Below are 15,222 nucleotides of genomic sequence, written 5' to 3' on the forward strand. Positions count from 1 at the left end.
TCCTTCTTCACCTGCTACAAATCTGACTCTTAGATTGTATGTATGTGGTTCGGTTATATTTATCAATTTTTGTAGAGGACTAGGATTCAAAGAGGAACAATGTAGTCCTGTAAATGACCCACATGTAGCCATGTTTTCACAGAACAAAATTATCTTATTTGTAAATCTACTGACGTGTTCAACATCATAACGCATTTTCACAACTATGATCCACTGAACACAGAATTTCATTGTACAAGGAATATGTGAACATACCATACCTTACTACAAAGCATAGGTGTATGGAGTATGGAATATAGAGAACCTGTAAACAATCAACTTACACCAAATACAATATCTCTGAGAGTGTACCTATATTTTGCCAAAATTTCTTTACCTTCAACAACGTATTACTTTATTAGGTTTAATAAACACAATCTACATCCCATCCAAATTTTAGCAAACACATAATAAAAAACACGCAATAATGTTTGACATCTTTTATTGCTTTTCTCTCAATGACAGAAATAAGGAATGTAAACTGACAATGTAACAGTGTGCACAGCTCCTTAATGAAGAAGGGAGTTAACTGCTTTTGTAATGCACTTGGCCCCAATTCCGAACTGTTCCAGCAATACATCTGAAGGCCCAGACCTTGGAATGCCTGTAACTGCCAACTTCTTCACAGTAATATTTTCCTGAGCTACAACAGAGAGGACTGCTTCACCAATTCCACCTGTAAATACACAAATTTTCATAGTAACACAAACACATGTAGATCATTGGAAAAGTCATGTCATTAAGAACACATGTTGGTAATATTTTGAATTGCTGTCTTAATTACATTCAACAAATATTTTGGTAATCAACTATTGCAAGAACCAGTAGCAGAGTGTCACATCGGGAACCTACTGACTATAAATACGAGAACAAAAGGTTCATAAAACTCAATACAGTTTCTTACAAACCTTCAGGATAGTGGTCCTCCACAGTAACTATTTTGTTGCCTGCAGCTTTTGCATTCTTGATTACAGCTTCAGCATCAAGAGGTTTTATCGTAAAAGGGTCAAGAACTCTGACATGAATTCCTGATTTTGCAAGTTCATCAGCTGCTTTGAGGGCTTCATATAGTGTGACTCCAGCACCAATAATTAGAACTTTGTCATTGGAACTTTGTTTCACAATGTGAGCTTTTCCAACCTAAGGAAAAGAAAAACCAATGAGATGCAAATAGTGACATTCCATACACAAAACTTGAGCAATGAAGTGCTAATGAGATTCTGATTTCAAAAGGTAATGCAATAAAATTACCATACAAAATAAACTGCAACCAGTTAAATAAGGACTACTGTTAACTAAAATTTTATGCTTTACCAATAATTTTCGAAAGACAAGAATGAACAAACCTATGACAACATTATGAAATGGATAGTTGGTACTGACCATATAGCAGATATTCTGAGTTGCAAATAGTCACAACAGAAAGACTGTCTATGTGAGCTTTCGGCAAACAAGGCCTTTGTTGGAAATGGGGGCGCGTGCACGCGCACGCGCACACAAACACACAAACCACAGTCCCTGCTGCTGAGGCCAGCAGCCAGAAACTGGTCGTGTGTGTGAGTTGCGGTTTGTTGTGCCTATCTGTGACTCAGCATCTCCACTATATGGTTAGTAGCAACGATTCTTTTCATAACAATGTTACATTCAATTCCATTGTTTCAAATCTATTATGAGTTCCACCTGCTGTAATTCCACAGCAGACAGATCTGTATAGAGTCACTCTGGAACAGTGGAATAATAAAAACCACTTTTTAAAAACGAGGCGGCTACATTTTTCCACTTTGTCCTACACAGTGCGACAATCAATACGAAGTTAGTGGCAGTTAATAAGAATGCATTACTTGCACATAAAACTGCAACCTTCATTGATGCTACTTTCCCTAATTTCTTTTCTCCCTTCTATTTTACTAACAAATTAAACATCACTTCTCAGCCATTCCTTACTGACTGATGCTCTCTTACTGCATTCACTCACTCACATTCATAATTTAACTCCATTTTTTCCATGCATTCCCTTTGTTTTATTGCAATGTGCATACATGCTCCCTTAAGAAAGTGACATGACAAAGTGGATTTGTTTTTCATTGAGAGATGTATTGAAGGTTGAGCACAATCTGTGGTTCACAATGTGCGAATTACTGGAGAAATCTAAGGGAAACCAATAGTAACAAGTTAACAGGCTGTGATTGTATCCAATGAACAAGCTAACTATTTCCAATACAGCTTCTAAGCAAATTATTTATACCTAACACCAGTTGTGTATAGGAAACAATTACAGTATCATACTTCAAATAAAAAAATATCATTTCTTAGTAAACAGAACAAAAAAATTAATAACTTTGGCCAGAATATTCTCCTTTACTTACCTGGAAATTTTCATCATTCTTGTACAATATCGATGTGGATGGACGGGACGTACGAATGAAACAAACTCCTTTAGTATTTGCAGCCAGCTCAACAGCACGTTCACAACTGACTGCATCACTTGGATAAAACACAGTTGACCCTGTTAACATACTACCAATTAATGTCTCAGGAAAAGAAGACGAGCAGAAAACTAAATATCAGTACCTTTCTCATAAGGCACTCAACCACCTAACACAAGATGACTCCCAAGGTGCAAACACATTGGTATGGTGTCAACAAATCCATAACCAAGTTCTTCACCGTGTGGTGCTACATCAGTTTTTAAGTCATCATTGAAATGCCTTATGATCCATTATTTGATTTGTGAGAAAACCTCTGGTGCAGTAAACACTGCGGAAAACTGCAGACTGTACAGAATGGTTTAGTTACATCAAAGTTCACTAACGGGCTCAATAACCGGTTGTTGAAACAATGCTCAAGCAGTATTTATGGGGGATTTGAAATTTTATCAGTTCCAATAAGATTATTTTCTAATTTTTCCCACAATAAGTTCATTAGTACCCCATATGAAAAAATTTTGGCATTAAATTTCAGTCTCCTAGCCATCACTTTTTATTCACGTGTGCTCATCACAGTGACTAATTGTATTGATCTTCATATTGTACCACATACAGACATCATTACAATGAAAAACATGACAGTATTTGTATTAATTTACAATCCGAGTTCATGGCTTGGCAGGACACAGATTCAACATATTGGCAATATAACTTGTACTGTCAACGTTTAAAACAGATTTCCTTACGAACTCCACATTACAATATTTTGACACTACTTTTGTTTTAATATTGAATGCTGTACCATATTGCACAGAACTTGGGTATGGATTATTTGACACACCAGTATATGTTTGTCAAGATCAATAAAAGTATATAAGTTCTACCATCTTTTACATTAAAACTTTAAAGGAGCAGGTTGAATAAAAAACAGTATGAAGTTGCAAATGTTACTGGAATGAAATGGCAATTAAAAACAGAAAAGCACACAACAGCATGGAAATTATTGAAGCCCATTTATAAATAAAAAGGTTAGGGAGTGGGCAATAAAGTATCTAAAACTGCCACTCTCAGACAAAGCTTAAAGAGAGTTTGTCACTGTTATCATAACCAACTTTTGCCATAATGTCCCCTGTATAGGCAAAGTTTCAGCCTTAAATATCTGGGCATTACATTCAATGAAGGAATAACAGCAAAATTTGTAGCACCACTCCCAAAAGCATCACACTTGACCATATTGGTGTTTTCCCACTGAAGACTGGTGACAAATTATCAAATTTAATTAGCAACAGCTAAATCCATCGAGAATCTCTTTGGTGCAAAATGAAAGGTTATCTTTAGCTTCTTTCAATAGCTATCTCTTAGTATACTGAACATTGTTTCAAAGATGTAATTCTGCAGCACTCTTCAAACAAGGGGTGCTACAAAGATTTTATAATTCACACTAATGTTCAATACACAAAAACACAAGGTTGTAACACCAACAACTGCACAACGCACAGGCATCAACTGAAGTGGTATTAAAAAAATGTATCTCGTCCATAGGAGACTAGCTTACAGAATGATCTACCAGGTCAGAATGTCAATTGCCAATATACCATAGAGGGACACCTCAAACCCACAGGTTACAGCTTTATAAATGGGAGCTCCCAACAACTGTTTCAATTTTTCTGAAGCATTCTCTAACATTTACCACTTAATCTCTGTATTTGTTATTAACTATCTTTACAAATAACAAAACTTATTTACACTCTTCCACACAAGCCCTAATATACATGTAATTGCTGAACTATAACTGAAGTGTAAATAACGGTGTGTGAAATTTACAATGAGGAGTTGCTTCCAAATTTTAACAACATACTACTACAAATATTCACAACTAAATAACTGTATAGTTTAAAACTATCTGTCTGTTGCCAGTTAGAGTCACTTCTAGAAGAGAAAGGAAAGTTGAAGAGGAAGTAAATTCTCTTCAAACATTGAGCTCTAAAATAAATTTTGGAATTTTGTACCACAATAGAACTTAATACAATCAAAGCTATCAAATCTGTAAATTTCTGACAGTTCATTGCAGAGGAAACTCAAATATGATAACCAAAACCTTAATGGAAAGTAGAACTGAAGTGTGCACACAAGCAAATTATTAGTAATGTTTACAAGCACGAAGTTCTCAAAGGAAGCTTAAAAATTGAGGTTAATTCTTTTTGATGAGGCTTCTGCATCCTTTCATGTCAGTTATACAACTTTTGTTATGAAGCAGGTAAAAGAAAATATTTTTGCTGTGAATGGAAGAAAGAAGATATGCAGTATTAGATTATTCACAATTTCATTTCTATTATATTTAAGTTAATGGCAAAAAACAGGACATACAGAAGAAGAAAAAAAATACTAGCAATTAATGAGAAGCTGGGAATTACAAATAGAGCCACATGAGAAATTAAGATTGTTCACAAGGGGAGCCTGTTAATGACACAAAGACTTTTCACTGAGAAGCTTATCAAGATTATATTTTGCATCAGGTCAATTGGCAGCAAAATAAAGTGTATTTAAAATATGATGCAAGCACAGTGTCCCTGTTCGGGAACCGACACCCACACAAGCACGCCCCAGTCACGTGATGCTCCAGCCTGATGCCAGGACAGTATGGCAGCCGGCATATCAGTTTTAGACAACAAACTAGAAGAATTACAGAGGGCCTCAAAATATTTTACAGCATTTAGCATTTCAGACTGCTGTGCCAGCAACATCTGCTCACTGAGCTGCACTAATTCAGACTGATACCTTGCAAACCAACCGCAGTGCACCAGCTAACCAATTCACATACTGCTGCTCAACATTAGTGCTGGAACGGCCTACTGCAGTTTATGTGCTAGACTACGCTCTTTTTTTACAGACTAACAATGCTTAAATTTACCAGACATGAACTCTCAGAACAATTCAAGTTCGCTGTATGGTGTGGAAACAAATGTGGTATGCAATTAATCTAACAGAAGTGACTGTTCTATCATTTTATATCATTTCCCCATCAAACGAACTTGTGATAGGTAAGTGAACAATACACTGCAATTTTTCTTTATATAACTAACAACTAACAAAAAAAACTTAAGTTACTTCATGTAGGACAATCCGAGAGTGCACACAGCAACAAAATGTCTACGACAGACCTACAAGGCATTTTTGATGGTAGCAACTAAACCAACATTGAGCTACAGTATCTGAAATGATCAGCTGATGAACTACCATTATTTTTTAAAGGTTTTAGTCAGAGTTTGAGCACAGTTTGAAAGTGCTAAATGGCACAATTATTTTATATTACTTTTTTGTGTGGTGATCCCAACTAATCCAGTCAATTCTCAACTAAAATCGATATGCCACCTACCACATTGTCCAAGTATCAAGTCTCAGTGTCATGTGTAGGGTTCCCATTCATACCCACTTTTCCAGAACAGTTCCAAGTTTTAACAACATGTCATGGTGTCCTCAAACACTCTTAGGAGAGAGAGACAGAAATGTCCCAGATTGTCATTTTATGTAATATAACCTTTTGTGTCTTTCTAAACTAAGCACCTTTCTTCATCTGAAGTTTTGGATCATCAGCATTCACACTAAAAGATGAAATTAGTTGTCAAATATGATATTATATCAATTCTTTCAGAAACTTTACTGTACCACAACCTTGTAGTGAACTGCATGTGTTCTGACTTTGGTGTGTTGGTGGCAATGACTTAGATAATAATAAGATTCATAAATTGCTATTTTAATCATGGGGAACAAGTGCAAACTAAACAGTAATATACAGCACAAAATCCAGTTTATTAAAGGACATGGAGAGAGTGTCACATGTACAGCTTGCGGTGTGAAATCTATCACTGGACACTGTGGATGCATAATGGTTGTGTCACTAAGTTCAACAAAGCTGCCCATCAGATGAACTCTTCAATATCAAGAACTGGTAACTATTTATCAGTTACAGTAGTTTCAGAGAGAGATAAGGGACTTTCAAGCACAAGAGAGCATTTGCATACCACACAGTGATGCACAACCAGAGCTTAAAGTCCATGGACTGCACAACTGACTTTGTCGAATCACTGTTCAACAAGTAGTTCACCTGCTTGCAGACAAAAACCAAATTGATTATATAAAATATTTGATCAGACTAACACACACAACTCATGATTCAATTCCATCAACAAGTCTCTTCTCAATGTGACTGCACCATTTACTATCAAATAAATAACAAAGGAATCACACTATTTCATTGATGAAAGATTCTTCCAGCCATGTGTACTTGCAGCGGATTCATTTAGTGGTTAGGTTTTACCATACAGATAAAGATGTTTTAATAGGAGTGTTTTAGTGGGTGAAATGTGATGCTAAAAGAGCAGAGCATTTGATGTAATATGTCTTAGGGTTCTGAAAGATTTGATCTTTAGAAAGATGAGTAGCAATTTTGATTCAACACTATTACGAACTATAGAGAAAAAAGTAAAGGTAGAATGACTAAGCTGCAAGACAAGAGTCACGGTAATTTAATAGACGTAGGATGTCCTGGTCTTATTATGCCCAATGTTGTCCAAACTGGCACAGACAGATTACCCACTGATACAAAGCACACAATTGGTGGAATTAACCATTTCCATATTTATGCTGGACATTTTGACAAACTAAAATCATTCTGTAAATTCACTGAAGTGGATCACAAGAAACTAAGGTCATAATAAAACTAGATAGTTATCTCTTCTACCAGCTGTTTACAGCATTAAAATGATACAAGTATTTTCTGTCCCTTTGAAAGTGTCTTACTACCCTGAATTTTTTTTCTCCTCCAAAAATCCACTCTCTGTCATAGCCTACCGTTCCTTTCAAGCCAGCTACGTATTTGTTTCACATTTTAAACATCTTGTAGAAAGGCCAACAGTAGTAAACATGAAGTGCTGTTATTAAATGGTGTTTCAATTAAGTAAAAATATATGTATATTTTTCAAATTTCCTGGACAAGGATTCCCCCTCCCCCTTTTTTTTCTTTCACACAAAAAGCAGTAATCAATTTTATCCCTCCCCTTGGAAGTCCCTAAATCACACTTTACCTCCATCTTATATAAAATGCTAAATTAACAAAAAGAGCAATAAATTCTCTTACACAGTTAACATTATTTCCCTATTTCCCCATAATCTGTACTATATGGTTTAAACTCTGGTGGCAACAGTCATCTCTGAAAAGCACCATCTTTGTAGAAATTTAACTGACTGAGTGCCCATTAATGTTTATTAGAAGGGCAGTTCAAAATAAGGATGAGCAGTGATACACGATTTCACCAAATGTAAATTTAAGTGCATTTTTTATTCTATCCACACAATAAGAAACAGCTACCAGAAAAACTGGTGGCTTTCCATTTATAGAGCAGAGGCTCAAAATAGCACTGGTTCGGCAGTCTAATAATCTCTAAACACATTTTGTCAATTAGTCTGAATATTCTCCGCACACAAAACCATGTACCATCCTAATTAAAGTAGCAGCCTAATTATCCTCGGTGAATTTCATTTAATACCAATAAATCCTATGGTTGTGTAGACATATATGTCACACAATCTATCAAGCACAGCTCACACAAAAAAAAAAAGGAAGGAAGATTAGGATTTAATGTCCTGTTGGTTGAAAGATCAGAAGAGACTCAACAGAAGCTCAGATTAGGGAAGAATGGGAAAGGAAACTGGCTGTGTCATTTTCAAAGGAATAAGCCCAGCATTTGCCTCACATTATTTTGGGAACAATGGATAAACCTAAAATCTGTATAGCCAGACTGGGATTTTAACTACCACCATGCAAGTCTAGTGGCTTAGCACAGTGCCACCTTGTTGATTGCACAAATGTTGATACAACTGGAGGAGAGATGCTGTATCCACATCACATGCCCATTTTAATCTTCAGTGCATTACATAACTTAGGCATGGCAATTAAGTGTGTATATATTAGAAAACCTTAGGCCAACATAACTCAGAAGATTGCACAACATATTTAAGCAGTTAACATGATTACACACAAACTTTTTAATAAAAAAATATTTTTGGGTGGTAATGTAATGTCATGATGGGTGGAATATAAATAATCCTCCCCCAAAGAGGTGTGTGTGTGTGTGTGTGTGTGTGTGTGTGTGTGTGTGTGTGTGTGTGAGAGAGAGAGAGAGAGAGAGAGAGAGAGAGAGAGAGAGGATTTAAATCTTGTTTCGTATTGCTTCCTAACTGTCAAATTCAAATTGTGTATTATTGCTGCAAGGCTGGAGAAAGACCAAAAAATTGGAAATCATCCAAAAAATAGCAATATATTGAGCCATTACTGTAACGACATACTATTAATACTAACTGCGTAAGTGACCACATCTAATTCACTGCCTTGAGGAATTCAGTCCTCAAGGAAAGTTAAACAACAGGATTTCACTCCTCCACACAAAGTCAAGCATAGTTCCAAGAGCAAAGGGACCATTCATTAGGTGATGCCTGTGCAGGGAAACTTGTTGTATTAAACTCTTTGACAGTGATTATAAAAAATGGTGGAGTGATCTCTCCCAAACGCATGCTGGAAATGCTCACTTGATTATATGATAAAAAAATGCAGTTAACTATTCATTCTAAGATTGAACTTGTGCAATTGTTTTCAACCTAAACAGGGGTAGAAAATTTACTGCCTGACAAGAAAAAGTGAAGCACCAGGAGACATGGTCAGATGCCAGTGTAACTTCATATATGTACAAATCATCTATAGGTAGATTAAAGTGCCAAGTCTCAGTGACAGCTGGGATAGCCACCAAAGTACATTAGTGTTGTTCGTGTTTAGTGCTGTTACCAAGCCTGATAGTGTATATTGGGGTACAAGAACAGCATTAGATGTTGAGTATCACTGTCAAGGGGGCAGACAGTGTACTTTTATGATACGTCATTATAAGCAGCTGATAAGAGTTTGAAAGGGCCCTCAATGTGTTTCCATTTGGCTGAGTGGTCAAACCAAACAATATCCAAAATTGTGGTGCATTCAGGTGTAACAGATGCCCAATGATTGATTGCACGGGAATGCAGGAACAGGCATACTAATCATCAAGGTTCCAGTCAACCACATCTGACCACCACAAAGGAGGGTCTCTACTGTGCACCAAGCACGACTTCATGTCCTGGCCAGTACAACAGAACACCTGCATCCTCATGTGCTCTCAGGACACGATATCTTACTGTCATTTTTCAACAGGAAAACACTCATCCACAGACAGAATGTGTGTATGAACTGTGTACTGTTTTGGCGTACTACTGTTGCCAGCAAGATCCCCATGTGTGTCCCCAGTAGTATGTGCAGGACCAGCTCAGATATAGTCTGTCTGTAAACTGAAGTGCGAGTGAGTCCCCACTCTGCCAACCTAGCTACGTCACAAGGTGCTTCTACAGGCTGTTTCACAACGTAGTACCGGCCCTGCTGTGGCGCGCGCTTCAAATCTGTGGTGAAGCCGTCTACAGATACGTTTATTTTTAGACAAATGCATTGAGACCATTAGGAATACAAAAACGATAGCTTCTTCCGAAACACAACATTATAGAGTAAATAATATTAAGATAAGAGCGGAAGTCAGGATTCTACTACAAACATAGAACCAAATGCCTGTTCATGTGAATGTATGTTCCTCTATTGCTATTCATAAAACGAACCCCCATATAATGCAATCAGTCTATAGAATTTGATGCTTGTTCTTTTTTTGTGTTTCTACTAAACGGTAGAAGTTTTCTTTGAAGGACTCAAACAGAAATTTATAATTTTGTGTGTTGAATTAGTCCAACTTGCACCACTTTGTCACTGTCTTCGTAAACATGCCTCAAAAGTAAGTGTTCAATGTTATGCTTATTGGGTATTTACTCTGTTGTCAGCTGTCAGAAAGGTTACATGTGTTTAGGTAGCATTAATGATTTTTTTGTATAAAAATAAATTAGAGAATCTGTATTAAATTTTATTATGAGAATTGAATAAAGCGTATGAAATTTTTAGAAATGGTAAATATTGCTTTTGGTGAGCCTGTTATGAGTAAACCAAGGGCAGGCAAGTGGTATAAACATTTCAAAGCAGGCCTTAAAGGACAGCTGTTTTACAAGCATGGATGAGATTAAAAAATGCACAGTTAAGAGACTTATAAAGAATCCCAAAGAAACAGTTCCTAAAGTGTTTTGGAAATTGGAAAAAGCACTGACATAAGTGTATAATATGTAATGGGTAATATTTTGAAGAGGATAACATTGCTGTAGATTAACAAAGTTCTTACCAAAAAATAAAAATTAATGTGAGCGCACCTCATATGTCAAGCTTTTTGCTTAGAAGTCCAGAATCGGTGTACATGTTTCGAAGGAAATTTCAGCAGTGTTTAGAATAGCTATTGCGCAAATGTTTTAAGCAATATGTCTTAGAATCAGGTGAACAGTGACTGAGATAGAGATTTAGTGTTCCATAAGCATCAAAGGTTTTACGTGATTTTGGAACTGTCTGTAACGATGGGTTTGCTCCTAAAATTATTAGTTTTCCTTTGTGACGATTCCATTAAACCATGCGGCTTATTTTTCCATTCCTTACTTATGACTCCAATTACGTGAGGCTGACGTTTGCATAAATTGCAGGCCTTTGATTGGGACTGGTAATATTAGCCAACAGTTCTCTTTGGGTCGCATCTATTACATGCTGTAATAACATTAGAGACGATCGAACACTCGTTACTCCCCAAATACCTCCTCTTCTTCATATTCTGCACATTTTCTTGCAATGCTAGATGATTATCCATCACTTCCGAATATAGAAGTACATCTGTAAATATACAAAGTTAACTTACTGACACTGGCAACTAAGATCCCACAAACAAAAACGATGCATATCACTGCATGCCAATCTACACTGCTAGACAGATGACGGGCAACAGATTTTGGGTGCCCCTGTAGGCCGGTGGCAGCGTTCTTCCAGGAAAGGCTACTTCCCCCACCAAAAGCACTGCTCGCTCTTAAGTTTACAGACAGACTGTAACTACATTCTAGTGTCTTTATCCACAATATCAAGAACCAGTTACAACAGTTGTGGGCCTGCCTGAATCAAGGGAGGATACAATGGCTTTATAACACCCTTCCCAACCAAATTAGTGCCTTCATCCATGCCAGAGGGAACAGAATATCAGATTGACAAGTGGACTCTTACTGCCAAGTTCTTTGTAAATTTGACTATTTTTTAATCACTGCAATTACAATACCTCTCCTCTCAACCCGTGAAGTTTCATTTTGTTACCGTCTCCCCTTCAGAGTGCTTCACTTTTGTCAGGTAGTGTATATCACTTTGTAAACAAACTTAAAATTAATGATTCAGGAGGGTTACTGTGTGCAATACATATGAACAGACACACACAAAACTGCAAACTGTAACTCTGTTCAAATCAAATGCATATTTAGCAGTTTTAAAGCGGATGTGCAAAACATTAAAAACACCCAGCATTTTAACTGTGGGCTACAGGAAGAGTCTGTAATGATAACACACACTAAGTTGAACTACACAAGCAGAATATGATAGCCTTGTGGAACTACGGGTACACTGCATCAAAGTGAAACATGCAGGTATATAAGCAATCCAGAGGATGGATCATATTGGTTATCTGAAACTCCCAAGAGACTCTACCTTACAGTAAATACTTTCTTGTGATGCTTTAACTTGTAGAGTCAGTAGCTGAATGAACATCGCTGGTTGTCTCTTCAAATTTCCTTCCGGCTTGTTCAACTTAATTAAGTCATGTCAAAGAAAGAATCACTGTTAATTCAATGCATTTTTGTGAAATTTCATTATTTACAAATTAAACAACACAATAATCTCACCAAAATAACGTTAATAATTGAAATTTATGTATCAAAATGTTATAAATAATACTGCTTTAAAAACAGACAGCACTTTCCTTCATTTAGACAATTCTGGTTTCTCACAGAAAAGAATTCCGATATATTAATCAGTAGTTGTACTAGTTACATATTATTTAAGCTGCTCAATGTATTTAATCACTTCTACTGCTTGTGGCCACCTCTAGTGATGTATCTTGCACAATGAAGATAACATAGAACACAGGCAGGCTTGCTTTATTTTCATGTTGATACCAATAAATTATTTTGTTTTAAACTATACTGCTGTTTCAATAGCAGACGTCTTCTTGATCATTTGAAGACTGTAGCACATTAGCATATTATGACAAAATGCAAACAAAAAATTACTTGATATTTCAACAAGTTCCTTGCAGTACTGAAGTCAGCCAGCCTTTAAAAATAATTCATGAATGAATAATTAACTACATACAAATTTTCAGTGTTTTTCCTGAACACATACAAGAGATAGCAAAAATTTCTATTCAGTATGCACATAGGTCTTGTACACAATTATTTCTGCTAATATTCAACAGACTTCAGTTTACCTGGAATTGTGCGGAACATGGCAATGTCCTCAAGACCCATCTGACTTGGGCCATCCTCACCAATGCTGACACCACAATGGGAACCAACAAAGTTCACATTGGTCTGAGAAATTGCACCCATACGGATCTGAAACAAAAAACCGGGGAAGTCTTACTTTTATGTGAATGTTACAAAGCATTCTTGTTGTCGTCTTTAGTCTCCAGACTGGTTTGATGCAGCTCTCCATGCTACTCTATCCTGCGCAAGCCTCTTGATCTCCGAATAACTACTGCAACCTAAATCCTGAATCTGCTTACTGTGTTCATCTCTCAGTCTCCCTCTATGATTTTTACCCTACACACTTCCCTCCAATACTAAATTTGTAATCCCTTGATGTCTCACATTCTTATGAAAGGAGAATAAGGAAATGTGAGAAAGGCACTTCCATAAGATTTGTGTGCGTGTGTAAATCATCTCCGATTTTTTGCACTGTCCATTATGATGCTGAAACAAGGCTTATAAATGAAGGTCTTATTTCTATAGTGGTACACCTCAAAGTTAGTTTGTTTTGAGATCTTGAGGCTTAAACGTACCCGAGTGGTGACAATTCTCCGACATATCAAACATTGCAAGGGATTATTATTTATTTCTATTGTCATCACTATGTTTAATCCTCAGTATCTCAAAATGAACAAAATTGGAAGTGTACCACTATTGAAATAAGACCTTCAAATGTCTACCATGGTCCCATGTAACTAATGACAATTCTGTTGCCTTTTGTAATCTAACCATCTAACCAATCTAAGACTAACCATCATGCAACAGTTTTAATTATCTGATAAATGGTGGGTGTTAGTTTGGAGAAGTGCCAACAATCTCTTACTCCTCTACGTCTTAAGGCATCAGTAAGACAGGACCCACCTCTACCGAGCCACAGTAGTGTCAGTTTGGACATACATGGGAAACAGTCCATTTGAGAAAGGGAGGGCGTTTCACGAATACTTTGCCCTACAGTGAGCCACAAGATGGTTAGATGGGTATTGCAATCCCTCACAGGCAGCAGATGCATGTAAGATTACCATAATCACGTTATTAAGCAAGAGTTTAAGACAGACATACAAAATTAAAAACAAAAATAGTTACTAAAATAACTATGGAAACTTGTAAACCAGATTTATACTTTCTGTAAATTTCTGCACAGTTTTTGGGGTAAACAGACTGCCCAGTTTGCTCAAAAGGGCCAGTTGAAATAAGTTGCCTATAATATAAGTTAATATCAGGCAATTTGCAAAGGGTTAAGTGAAGTAGTTAGTGTGATTAACTATGCGATTGTCAGCAGTGACAGATTCATTAAATATTCAGAATCTAGGAGTCCAGGTGCAATGATTTAACAACATGCCACAAGTAAACACTTATGACATCAAAACTTAGAATATATATATTATTTTTACACAAAGTCCAAATGCAGGTAAGCTGTACCAACAAGTTTACAACCAGCCCACCTACACATCACATGCACAGTGTTATCAGAACTGGACCCAAGAATTTTATGTCAGTTCTGCTACCAACTATGGGTGGATGGACACACACACACACACACACACACACACACACACACACACACACACAATTTTGGCTAGTTGCTATATGTCTAATAAGTAGTTCAAATTTCAAACACATGGATCTCCATTCTCCACTAGCAATCATATGTGCAAATGAACAATGTGGCATCAGCCATGCATGCTGTGGACTAAATAAAAAGAGAACATACACCCCAATCTATTTTGAAGGAAGTGTCAGAATAATAAAACCTTTGAGAAATACTGAATCTTAATAACCATTTTCTGAAGGTACATTTTAACCTTTGGTCTTACTACGCAATTTTATCCTCAAACTTCCTCTAATAACAAAAGTGACAATTCCTCAATGCCTCAGGGTGTATCTTATCAACCGATCACTTCTTTTGGTCCATCTATGCAATAAACTTCTCTCCAATTCAATTCAGTACCATTTCATTAGTTAGCCTATTTACCCATCTAATCTTCAACTGTCTCTTTTCAGCTTTTATTTTTTTCTTGTCTAGATTGTTTACTATCAACATTTCACTTCCATACAAGGCTATAATCTAAAGAACTACCTCCATAAAAAGACTTCCTAACACTTACAATTTGTCTCTGATGTTTAATTTCTTTCCTTCAGAAATACTTTTCTTGATAATGTCAGTCTACATTTTATATACAGTCTATTACTTTCAGTGTTCGATTCCCTAATTTGATTCCCTCAGCATCAATTGATTTAATTAGACTACATCACATTACCCTTG

At 36.5% G+C, this 15,222-nt stretch overlaps 1 protein-coding gene across 2 annotated transcripts in view; it reads right to left on the minus strand.

Annotated features, from left to right (window-relative positions):
• Positions 1-464: 464 nt before the first annotated feature.
• LOC126183290 (transketolase) overlaps positions 465-15,222 on the minus strand; it is a 179,528-nt gene continuing 164,770 nt past the window's right edge. For both annotated transcript variants that reach the window (XM_049925125.1, XM_049925126.1), the window contains exons 8-11: positions 12,920-13,046; positions 2,406-2,545; positions 948-1,179; positions 465-715 (exon numbers count right to left, since the gene is read on the minus strand). In XM_049925125.1, coding sequence (XP_049781082.1) covers positions 549-715; positions 948-1,179; positions 2,406-2,545; positions 12,920-13,046 — 666 coding nt within the window. In that variant the 3' untranslated portion in view covers positions 465-548. The remainder of the gene's footprint in view (positions 716-947; positions 1,180-2,405; positions 2,546-12,919; positions 13,047-15,222) is intronic.

Source organism: Schistocerca cancellata, chromosome 4 (assembly GCF_023864275.1).
Source record: "Schistocerca cancellata isolate TAMUIC-IGC-003103 chromosome 4, iqSchCanc2.1, whole genome shotgun sequence".
NCBI classification, from domain to species: domain Eukaryota; kingdom Metazoa; phylum Arthropoda; class Insecta; order Orthoptera; family Acrididae; genus Schistocerca; species Schistocerca cancellata.